Below are 12550 nucleotides of genomic sequence, written 5' to 3' on the forward strand. Positions count from 1 at the left end.
CCGTTATTTCTCCAGTGATACTACAGAAGATACTCTAAACTTTACTCGTTGTGAAAGATATTTTACTAAACCAAATAATTTTCTATTTTGTACACTATTTATGAAAGCAGACTGTCTAAACTGCACTAAATATATTGTAAAGTGTCACACGTCATCATTAACAGACAGCAATCTGCAGGAAAAATATAATTGATCAAAATGTAATTAGGTTCAAGCGCCTTGTTTCGTTAGGTGAAAGCGTGCCCCCTTATGGACATATACTGGTAGTGCTCGAGGGGCATTGGCCAAAATTGTATGCAGGTCAAAGTACAGAACACGTGAAACAGACAAAACCAGTTAAGATACATAAATCACCTTTATAAAGAAAATATTCACCTGCCTCCACTTCTGACTCATGAACATGCGGGGAAATGATTGCAATGACTTCCTTCGAGTGCGAGCATATAACGTTGTATCCTTTAAGGTATTATTCACATCTTCATTTAGCATTTCTAAATATAATTTCCAGCACCATCTCTATATTGCTTTAATCACAAACATTTATACACAGCAGACTAAGTTACACATTGCCTCAGCAGAGTTACATTGCATGTATACAAGCACAAACTGTCAAGTCTTTTTTTTTTTTGGGTACATCTCAATCAAAACTGCTGTTGTCCATTTTCATTGGTGCTGAAAACTTGCAAACATATTCCTCCATATTGCTGTCTGGGCAGCTTACATGTGAAAACACACACACGGAAAACCAGGACCTGTCACTACAACAAATGTTGAGCACCTGTCCAATAATGAGAATAGGCTAATTCTGCGCCAGCCATCTAACATGACAACTATGCATAGAAAAATAAAACATTTGGAAAGCCAATGTTCACGTCACACCTCTCGTCAGCGGTCCTGTTGGATTATGAAAAGACTCACATCCAAAGATACATGCACAGTCTTCTCAATGTGTAAAAATAGAAGATTGAACAGTTAGTACATTGAGGAATCTGCTTTCAAGAGGATGGTTTATGGAGCTTTTTCATTAAGCAAGAACACTTAAATCTGATATAGATTTATACTTTTTTTCCATTCTATACATTTTCTATAAAATAGTCATGTCTTAAATTAACAGGTCTAAAATGCCACCATAATATTCCTGTGTATGTTTCAGTGATGGGGGAGGGGGGGTCCAGCAAAAGAGTCCACGGGTTTACTGTGTTTGTTTGTAGGACTCAGCAAACAGCACAAATGTTGAGATTCAATTAAATAACCATCAGGGGTGTGGAAAATTAGGAGCATTACATTCTAATAAATACAAGGCCTGCTGTCAATTTGTATCTGATTTTAGTGCCAAGTAGAGGATAGCCTAGTCTCGCTCTTCAAGGCTCCAGGAAGCCACACATGGACATGGGCTAACAGCACTGCGTGTGGGGAAGTAACTTGGCCTTGTAATATAATGGATAAGGCTCTGGTATAGAATGTCACTCTTGAGTCCACAACTGGGATCTCCTGAGTTCTATGCGCCCAGATTACTTAACACCCCTTGACAGGATTTCCTCACACTGCATGTTACATGGATTGGATGTTTGTACCCCGCCCCCCCCTCCTACCTTGTAGGACTTTCCTACTCAGTTTTCCTTTGTCCTACACATCATAAAGTGTATTCTCTAGCCCCTTCAAACATACTGTATATCCCCTTGTGTTTTTTTATGTATTTATTGATTTTTATTATTATTTCAATGCTGATATAGTTTGCTCAGTTCCTGGGTCAGCGGGCATAATGACAAGACCATTACGACACGGTCTTCACCCTTTGGAAAGCACAAAAAGTAACTATGTTGTGTGCTTTTGGAAATTAATCAACAGGAATTTTGTCCTCTAGTTCCAGCAGGCTATCCTCCGTAGGTTGCTCACTCTTCTCCAGCTGCTCATTCTTCTCTGGCTCCTGCAGCTGCTGCCGTCGCTGCACCTCAGCTTTCAGGTTCTCCAGATCTTTTTGGCTGAAAGGCACAATGTATTTACATTCACTTACAAAAGCATTAAATTGAGTACTTAAAACATGCAATGATTTTAAGTGCACGGTGGGTGATTGGTTAGCACATCCGCCTCACAGTTCTGAGGACCTGGGTTCAAATCCGGCTTCACCTGTGTGGAGTTTGCATGTTCTCCCCGTGCCCGTGTGGGTTTTCTCCGGGTACTCCAGTTTCCTCCCACATCCCAAAAACATGCACAGTAGGTTAATTGAATACTCTAAATTGTCCGTAGGTATGAATGTGAGTGCAAATGGTTTTTTTATATGTGCCCTGCGATTGGCTGGCAACCAGCTCAGGGTATACCCCGCCTCCTGCACGCAGTTAGCTGGGATAGGCTCCAGCATACCCGCGACCCTAGTGAGGATAAGTGGTGTAGAAAATGGATGGATTTTAAGTGCAATGAAGCATTATGAGCTGCCGCTTCTGTCCATTAAAACAATCCGTTCCGGGATGCTTTTCAACATCCATTTGTTCAAATTTACGTAAAACCTTTCCCAAGGGAAATAATGCAAGTTGATTTAATCCGTTACAGCATCATTAGATCTTTAACTATACTGAACATGTTTTATGTAACATTTTAATTTCTACAGGTGTGCAAGTTGAGTGCTTTTAACATGAACAATAAACTGTGTGGTCTGATGACACGTGACAGACACTGACAAATGTACCGAGGAAGATTACCTGATGTCACAGTCAAACCAAATGCTACTCACACTAAGATTTACATTACAATTTCATTTTGTTATTAAATTCGCTGTATTGTTGCTAATTATACTGAGCAGTCACGACAGATGTGTATGGCCCTTTCGTCGCCATGTTCCTGTTAAATTGTGTTACTTCTGGTCATTATCACACTACTGGTACCCTGTAGCATGGTTGCATTACAAGAAAGGAAAAGAAAAGCAAAACTTGCTTCAAGTTTTACTAACAGATGCACACACAGAATAATTTATTGCCAAAATTGTAAAACTTCTGAGACACTTATCAGGAAAAAAATAAACACTTCAGAGAAAAAAGTTACAAGAATACATTTCCTCTTTTACAAGAATTTTAGGAGAAAACAATTCAAAAGAAAAAGAAATTGTCGGAAGCTTATACTAGTGTATTTGAATGGTAACCAAAAAAAAGAATAAAATATTAGGAAGATCAATTTGGAAGACTACCACTGTGATCCTCTAGTTGTGTGACTGATTAGCCAGTAAGAAGCTATTTCAAAATGTCCAAGCATACATCGTCTTTAACACTTGTCCTTTAGAGTTGCAGGCAAGCTGCAGGCTACCCCAGCTGACTGTGCGAGAGGCTGGGTACATCCTGCATTGGTCACCAGTTGATCACAGGAGACAGACACCCATTCACACCCACGGACAATTTACAGTGTTCACTTAACCTACCATGCATGTTTTTAGTACTTTTACAATATGTGAGGACGCTGCAGTATCTTGAGAAAACACACGCAACTACAGGCAGTACATGTACTGTAAACTCTACACAGCCAAGATTAGAACACTGCACCTCTCACCTGTGAGAAAGATTTGCTAACTACCATGCTGCCAACAACTGACCAAAACCCTATAATTTATTGTTGCATTGTTTTCTACTTTTGTGGAATGTAGTGTTTGTTTCAAACTTGATAGCAGCAAGCAGTGCCAAGCACTGTTGGTGTTGCATAGACGTGCATGTGACAGTCCTCTTTGCTGTGCATGTACCTTAGAGGGATAAAAATGATGCCATTGATGATGTTGAGCTGTTCCAAGATATGGGCCATGCTGGGAGCAGTGAACTGAACAAGAAGAGGAAAATGAGAGCACTGTTTAATGTTTGTTGTCAATTATACAAAAACACACAAGCTCTAGGCAGTCACCTTGAGGGGAGTGATGCTGGCACTGGAGCCATTTTTGTAGATCTCATTCATTGTTCTCTGCAAGGCCACAGCCTGTTGGGTGAGGCACTTCAGGTACTCTGAGCTTTCCTTGGTTTTCTCGTGAGCCTCGCCCATCTAAGAATAATACGCATTTACTATGAAGCCATCCAGATGAGACAAACTGTAGGAGCAGAGATCGCTGATGCCTACCTGGTTTTTGTAAATAGTGTAGCCTTCCTTTTCATGCTGAAGCGCAGAACGGAACTCTGCTTTGCTTTCGTAAACTCTTGCGACGAGATGATGGCTAGAAAGAAAAACATGGAAGACAATTTCAGTACTGCATATGGATGTGGGTGAGTGATGTATTCATTCCCCACCTAAGCGCTATTTTGAGTGACCGGGGTCCATGGTACTTTGAGTTGATGGCCAAAGCATTCTCCAGGAATCTCAGAGATAAATCGTATTCCATCACACTGTGCAATACCAACCCAATGTTACTCTGAAAACAAACAAGAATAACTGTCACGTTTACTGCTCACCAAAGTGGGGTATTTGAGTAAGAATTTAATTTTGTATTATTTTAAAACAAACAACAACAACAAAAACCTCAGCTGATGCCCAGTCACCTGGGAATTTTAAAATACATCTATATATGTCAACTATATATTTAACAAATGTATCTAATGAGATTTGACCCAAATAAGTACGTTTCAATGGGATTTCCCATGTTAAATGTAAATTTCGTCCACATGCACAATCTTGACCAGATCAGCATAGAACATGATGTGACTCAACTTCTTGACCTGCATACCCCAGCAAATATACAGGTAGTTCCATCCATTAAAGGTCCCGTATTGTGCCAAACCAGCTTTTTCTAGTATTGGGGATGTAATATTGTCTATGGTGCCTCAGTAAACATAAGAAATGAGAAATATGAATTAAAATCATCCACGCATTCCTGAGTTCCAGACGTTTTTCTGCTGAGAGGCCTGAAATCAGGTCACTCAAATTTCTCAAGCTTAAATACGTCACGAGCAAAGATCTCTGCCTACCTCTCCAGAGCTGTCAACATAAACACGTGTGCTCTCACAAGTGGGTCTTCTACACGGAGGCCCCTAATCAGAGGAAATTAGCCAAATACGGCCAAAGCAGATACAAAACTGGGTCAAACAGAAGTAGCAGTCAGAGGGGCCTTTTCTGGACACTCATGACAAAACCAAGTTGTTTTTTTTATGAAATTGACACTATTAAAAAAGTCCATATTAGAGACTCAATCTATGGAGGCCTAAATAGCCAAAATATGGGACCTTTAATTAAGACGGGAAATTTATTATTTATTTTCAGTGACCAAATAGTTCCAATAGATGGCACTACATACAGTGCTTGAGTAGTTTTGTATGCAGCCTTGCATGTCAGGATTTCGAGTGTAAAGGATTTATTTTGCCTTCGCAAAGGTCTGCACTTTATTGAGTGCTATCCTAACTGTTGACATCATCAATGTGTGATTCCCCCACACAATTTAATGAGAATATTCATGGAAGAAAGTGGTACACATCCTAAATAGAGGTGCTTAGTCCCATTCAAGTAAAACTCACATCTAGCAGCGCCATGTCTGGGTGGTCTTCCCCGCACACCAGTAACATGAGGTATCGAGCTCTGTATAGCAGCTTCAATGCAGTGGACAGCTGACCGTTGGAAAAGCAGTACAGAGCCAAATGCATCTGGAGAACAAAGAAATAGAGCGATATAAAACAACTTTGGCACAAACAGAACTGCCAACAACAGGTTAGACAGCTTACATATTCTTGAATTGTATTAGGGTGCTCGATGCCAAGAACTCTTTCGCTCATCAGAACAGCCTTTTGTTGGTTGCTGAGTGCCTGCAGGCAAGTAGGAGATGAACATTTGCAAAGTAAAATCGGTAAGACAAGAAGGAGATGTTTGCTGTGTCCCAATTTAGTTGCTGCAGCCTTTGGAAGCTGCATTTGAAACCGTATTACATCACAACGCAGCCTCAAATCAAATATTCATTTTAAAGTAGTTCACAAACAGAGCCTTATTTTTGTTTTCTCATTACAACGCCTTAAAATATGCAATATTAGTATTATGCTAACACGTAGTGATCTAGCTTTGTCAAATTTAGTGACATTTCCATAGACACCCAAATCGGCCCTTGGAAGGGTGTGGTACCTGAATTGGCTCACAGTTGTTGTGTTTTATATAACTGCCAGCATGTACCTCAGCGTGGTCCCCCATGATGTAATTAAGGCGAGCCAAGAGGCGGAGGCAGGCACAGATCTCCACGTGCATTGCTCCGTACACGTTGTTGAAGAGGTTGAGGGCCTCATTGATCAGCTCAGACCCCTCCTTCAAAAATCCTAGGAAACAAATAAGGGAATTTATATCAAAACAGAAAGACAAGGTTGTAGTGCACCACATGCTCAAATCATTTGAAATACAGCATTTTCTGAAAATAAATTGACATAATTTTCTAGTCTAATATAGCCAATTCTATCTTAAATGATCTCAAATTTTAAAACCAAGTCTAATGTTAAATTAAAAACTGTTTTACTTTTTTCCCCAGGGTAAAAATGACATTCACTTGCAATGAAAGGGCATTTTGTGTGTTAGAATATGCTCAAACAAGGGTATGCCACATGTATTTGAGGAAACTCAATAAAAACACCAATTGGAACACAAAAATGACAAACAAAGGCTAGAGGAAGGCTAAAAGGAAAAACTTGTATCACAGGCAGTGCACATATTGTAAATTTGTGAAGCTTTGTGAAGTCCATTATAAAATATACATCCGTTTGAATATGTATTTGGAATTTGGATACTCAGATATTCATTATTTAAAATGATTCACATTTTTGGGAACACCCCATACTACAACGTACAGTATATGTACCATCAAAAGTACTTCAACAAAACAATCCACGATCCAGTAGCTGTTAAAAACACAACATTACTATCTGATCCAGATAAAACTAAATCCAACTGGTGGGATAAGTATATTAATGAATCTTAGTGTAAGGCGGGAGCATTTAGTGAACTTGTGAGCGTTACCTTGCTGCACCTTGGCCTGGCCGCTCTGGAAGAAGTGGAAGGCGTCTGAGGCTTTGGGGTTGACATGTTTTACCACAGGGAAAATATTAAGGATGTCTTCTTCTGTAAAAGTAGGCTTGTGGCGGCTGTCGAAGTTATACTCCTTTATCAGAATCTGGAGAACAGATCAAGATGTTTTAAAAAAAATAATAATAATAAATAACAACCTTTGACACGATGAAGAAAAACTAAAAACCTACTTGAATGCCTGTTTTGACTGATATTTCTCTGAGCAAAGTGATTTTCTGAAGACTGTATTTCTCCACCACCTGGTCCACATTTTCACTGCGAAAGTGGAGAGAGTAAATAACAATGCACCAGCTCAACAAAAACACACAAATGAGTCGTTACCATTGGATGGTGAAGTGATAGTAACTCTGTGCTTCAGAGGCAATGTTCTTCCACAACTCGCTTGGTGTCAGGCTGGCCCACGCAGTGTTGTCTCCACTTCCAGGAACCTTATTGCGCCTCTTTCGGTTTTTCCGTCGCGACACGAGCTCGTCAGCCGGCAGGTGAGCGACAGCATCCGTGAAGGAGCTCAAGAAACAGTTTAGGAAATGGCTGACAGCGGCAGAGAGAGCTGACAGCTCTACACCCTTCATGATTAAAAAATGTCATGTTTTTAGTCAAAACACAACCATGCAAATCTGTCAAAACAATGTATACTGAATGTTACCAACCTGGAGGTATGTCTTGAAGATATGTTTTGCACATCTGGTGATCAATTCAATGATTCCCATTCTCTAAAGATGGAGGGGGAAATGTTAGAATGGGGGAAAACTAATCTAATTACAGTGGATGTGAAACAAAAATATTTTTACACATATTCATGCACATAAATGTGTCATAACACACTACTCCTACAGACAATATACTATCAAATATCTAAGAGTTCATGTAATTTCAAATGAAGAATTTTCCTGTAAAGGGGTTATTTTTCCATTGTACAAAATCTGACTTTTATTCTAAATTTACTCTTGTAAACTTTCACTCCTCTTGCAATGGTTAACATCATTTAGTAAGAAGCTGTATTACTGTCTGCAACGATTAGTTGTAGCCACAGCTCCACAATGTTGCTGTATTTGCTGCCCTCCAACATTTTTAATCCCAGTCCCACATTAAGACTGCCTCATTCATTCTACTTGTCATGATATACTGTATGCCTAATTTTATGTCAGTGCAAAGCATTTACAAGCTATTAAAACATTAGACCTACATAGAAGTGTTCCAGCTGGGCTTTGGCAGGAGTCTTGTCCACAAACTCCAGCACAGTGCCCAAGTACCGTACATTAATGCCTCGCTGGTGCAAGGCCTCTGTTAGAGTGGCTCCATCCATGGGCAGAGCGCTTTGGTCCAAACAGTCTTTAACCTAGTGAGAACAGACACAACTTTAAATTCAGATGCAGTGCCTGCAGCTAGATCTCGAACAGAAACCCAATCAAGCACAGTAACTACAGTACACATCACTGACCAGTGATGGAATCTGGCAGGAAACAAGGAAAGCAGCAGAATCGTTGAGTAACTGCTTTTGTTTCTGGATGTCATCTGCGCTGTCGTCTGGGAAACGTACTCCTGGTTCAACAACACAATCACTATTGACAGTTCAAGAAGGTAAATTGGATGCAGTAGCTTCATTAATGATAAATACCCTTTAGGGAACAAGTCAAAGAGCTACAATAAGGGAGCATATATTTATACTACAGTATTCCATTTCATATTTACATTCTAAACTACAATTTGTGACTGAAAATGGTAAGTTTGTACCCCCTCAACCAAGGGCAAGTTTGGTCAAAGGTTTATTAATTTATCTGTCAATGGATCAATTTATTTGTGAGGAGAATAACACAAATGTAACAGCAAAATATCATTATCAGCTGGGCTGCACAGTTAATGGAATTTTAATCGTGATGGTAATTTTTGCTGCCACGATTAAATGAGGCTGATCGTTGGTGATTTTTTACACTGAAAATGCCGGCACCGCCGCCTATGAAAAGTGCTTCATGAGCAGCAGTGCCCGCAATCTACTCAGCCAGCCACCAGGGAGCAAACGCATGGTTAAGGCTTCATTAAGCTCTGGCAATGCGCTCAGGTGCCAACTTCAAAATTCTTCTCCTTTTCCTTTCAGCTTAGCAGTTGCTTTGACTTCAACTTTTCGGCTGGCCTGACCGCAATGAAAAACCCCCAGGAATAAATAGAGAGGGAAATCGCAACTGTTGAGTTCTTTGCAGTTTGTGAACGTGGACGACTGACCAATGGACAAGCAGAACGAGGACGCACCGTCCTTGACAATTCACTCTATTGACGGGGATTTTTCAAATGAAAAGTCGGTGCTTGCAGATTAATGTTATTGCCATCTATGCATAAACTGTATTTGCTTCCATTAAATTGCAATTCGTAATTGCACTTTGTAATGGCACACTTATTAAGTTAGCCCTTGCTAAAGTTGAATTTTTAGGTTACATTTTTTAAATTGTTATACATCATTAAGTCTTATATAAAGATTCAATTTAAACTGAAAACTGTTACACTTTGTTAAATTGCAGTACAAAAAAAGACTTTTCGAGTAATCGTGATTACAAAATGTATCAAAATAACGGTGATCATTATTTTGGCCGTAATCGTGCAGCCCTAATTATCAGTGTAAATGTATGTCATCTCTGGAAGAGGCTGTCAACTAATGGAAATTAAATTCATTTCAGCTATGAGCTGCCATAGCAAGTTAGTTGTTTTATGCTCCATCTTGGAACTATGGCAAGGTACATTACAGCAAATAGTTATATTTATAGTGGAATTAATTCCCTTATTAATTATGTATTAGGATAAAGTTCTCTTCACTTTTGTTACAATTTAACCTATGTCTGTGCTATATATAGTTCATAAACAACCATGCAACCTACAAAATCAAACATACTGTCCAATCCTACCTGGAGAGAAGATGTCAGGGTTGAAGCGGATGTCGAAGGACGTGTTGCTGATGGAGCCGACAGCCTTGCAGGCATTAAGGACGACCTCGCGGCTTTTGGGGTCTGTTTGAGATGACATAAGACTCATGAGAGGAAGAACGGATAAAAATAACGAATTTAAATGTCAACTTGGCACTATTTTGTCTATCAGTCTGTGCATTACACACTACATGCAAACACTGTAGTGTACCAGTGCAAAACCCAACACCACCCTAAAAAAAATAATAATAATTTTAAAAAAATAATTAAAAATGTGTAAACATGCACATTATACAGGACCAGGCGGGCAAATCAAACATTCACATTTGATGGACAATATGTATGATTGTGATTTTTTTTTTTTTTTCTTGGTTATTTCATTCAGCAGGCTGGAACATTAAAGGAGGGACCAACATTCTTTCCCTATGCAGGCTGAGGACTGAGCAGGCACAGCTAGCCAGGTGGATTGAAGCTGGTTGGAACTGTGATGTTCTTTCTAATAGTCATAACACTTAAACTACTTTTCTGTTTGAGACTATCCACCAAAGCAGCTGTCCCAGCACTGTCAAGGCCTTTGATGTTTTTGGACGTACCAATACCAGATCCATCTTCACCAACTAAGGTCTCCGCCAGCTCTTTGGCCTGAGCTAATCCTGGAATACTTTCCTCAAGATCCTTACCCTCCAGTGGGCTCTTGCACTCCCCATTCTGTGTTGCTGTAGGCTTCAGAGGCCCATTGGTAGCGGCCTTCGAGGTCATTTCGTCCCTGTCAGTCACACTGAGACTGCTATTTGTTTGGACCGGGACATCTGTAGAGACCTGCGTGCTTGAATCTGAGGCAGTGGTTTGTGCTTCATCAGCATTGGTGTCTGTTTCGGAGGTTTGAGTGATGGCTGGAATTTTTCCGTTTTTGTTGGCTTTCTGTTGCATGAGTTGTAGCGCGGCCATCTTCATAAAGAGAAGATATCTAAGCAGGGACAAAACCCACAATTACAAACATGGTGTTTTACTGAAAAGCACAACAGAGGAGAAACACTAACCTGTGCTCGACAAAGGCCTCAATGAGTTCTTGGCGAAGGCAGGCAAGGCGGTGGGGGTGCTGGCGGGGGAAACCCTGGTGCTGACACTCTGGAGCTACCTCTTCTCCCTCCACGGGAAGGAAGTTGAGGTCAGGGGGGAAGGTGCGAAGAAGGTCCAGAATGTAGTGACGGCCATCATTTCCAATGATGCCCTTACATTCGACCGACGAGCAAAGTTCCACGGCCTCGTTCTTCTCATTGAGCACATTGTATCGCTGGACCTAAGATGAAAAGCCAGAACAAGTATCGTTTAATTGACTGTTTTTTAAGATGTTGGGAATGATGGGAAGAGCCGCTGACCACAGAAGCATGTCATACCTACGCAATTACCTTAATGCAAACATGTTGCAGCGAGCACAGACACGTGAGCTAACTTTGGCGTCAACCACTCTACTACAAGCAAGGCCAGTTTGCCTAAGTAACTGGCCAAAAGAGGAGACCGAATAGACTGAGGTACTGTCTTACCATTTGGTTTGTTATCACCCATTATGTTATAACTGTTTTATGTCATATATGAACACAGGTACTACCTTTAACTGGAAGAGGCACTTCTTTCAAGTGGAAACACACGAGTAATAAGATGTCTATTAGAGGAGCGGGCACTATTTGAAGAAACAATAATTGTGCTACTGACTTTGAGGGGCCTGCTTGTCTTCGCCAGAAGCTCCAGGTATTTGCTGTGAGACACAACTGTCTTTCCAAAGTCGATGGAGCCATAGATGACGCTCTGCTCCTGCTCGCGCTCCAGGATGCCAGGGATGATTGATTGGGCGGTGACACGGTAGCCTCTGTAGTCCACCACCACTGTGCCCAGTGTATAGAGTCCCTCCACATCCACTGCCCCGTACGCTCTCACACCATTCAAGTCGTTGGTGGGTGCGACGTGGGCGGCAGCGTCCCCACCCAGCTCGCGATAATGGTCTCGCACGTCAAAGCCCGGGCTGAAGAAAATGTTGTTCCAGATGAACATCTGCATGTGCGTTTCGTCACCAGGGTTGATGGCCATTACATTTCCGTCGATGACTGCCATGGCACCGCGAGTGGCCGCTGCTGCAAAGTCGCTGTGGACCTGAGAGGATGAGAAAGATTTTAGACAAGCTGTTGCATAAACTGTCCACACAGCAGTGGCATCTTCTTTCCAATGAAGGTGAAGCCATGTCCTCATTTACACATTTCAAAAAATAAACGATGTGTTTTGGCATGAGGTGCATTATAGCTGTAAAAGTATTCATTGCTATTTGGTTCAAGAAACAGTTCCCTATGCTAATGAGTGAGGTCACCCTGCACGCAGTTCCCATGATACACAAGCTGATTTATAAATTGTTGGGCAGCACTGTGCTATAGAAGTTAATGCGTCTGTCTCAAAACTGATGTTCAGGGTTGGCCTTCATTTGGAGAGTTAACATGTTCTTACCATCTTTGCATGGGTTTTCTCTGCGTACTCTGGCTTTCGCCCAATTTCTAAGGCATTAGATAGTTTAATTAAAGACACTAAATTGTCCATAGGTGTTAATGTGAGTGTAAATGGCTGTTTGTCTCCATGTG

General features: G+C 40.9%; 1 protein-coding gene across 3 annotated transcripts in view; it reads right to left on the minus strand.

The window, feature by feature from the left end:
- Positions 1-336: 336 nt before the first annotated feature.
- cluha (clustered mitochondria (cluA/CLU1) homolog a) overlaps positions 337-12550 on the minus strand; it is a 25728-nt gene continuing 13514 nt past the window's right edge. The window contains exons 10-27 of one of the 3 annotated variants that reach the window (XM_061682078.1): positions 11640-12074; positions 10967-11226; positions 10607-10893; positions 9909-10010; positions 8456-8556; positions 8201-8353; positions 7665-7727; positions 7336-7580; positions 7185-7269; positions 6946-7099; positions 6115-6254; positions 5676-5756; positions 5472-5597; positions 4254-4375; positions 4087-4180; positions 3877-4011; positions 3722-3795; positions 337-1982 (exon numbers count right to left, since the gene is read on the minus strand). In XM_061682078.1, coding sequence (XP_061538062.1) covers positions 1838-1982; positions 3722-3795; positions 3877-4011; positions 4087-4180; positions 4254-4375; positions 5472-5597; positions 5676-5756; positions 6115-6254; positions 6946-7099; positions 7185-7269; positions 7336-7580; positions 7665-7727; positions 8201-8353; positions 8456-8556; positions 9909-10010; positions 10607-10893; positions 10967-11226; positions 11640-12074 — 2802 coding nt within the window. In that variant the 3' untranslated portion in view covers positions 337-1837. Of the gene's footprint in view, positions 1983-3721; positions 3796-3876; positions 4012-4086; positions 4181-4253; positions 4376-5471; positions 5598-5675; positions 5757-6114; positions 6255-6945; positions 7100-7184; positions 7270-7335; positions 7581-7664; positions 7728-8200; positions 8354-8455; positions 8557-9908; positions 10011-10519; positions 10894-10966; positions 11227-11639; positions 12075-12550 lie in introns of those variants that run through there. The other 2 variants (XM_061682077.1, XM_061682079.1) reach the window with 2 other exon arrangements.

This window comes from Phycodurus eques, chromosome 7 (assembly GCF_024500275.1).
Source record: "Phycodurus eques isolate BA_2022a chromosome 7, UOR_Pequ_1.1, whole genome shotgun sequence".
NCBI lineage: Eukaryota > Metazoa > Chordata > Actinopteri > Syngnathiformes > Syngnathidae > Phycodurus > Phycodurus eques.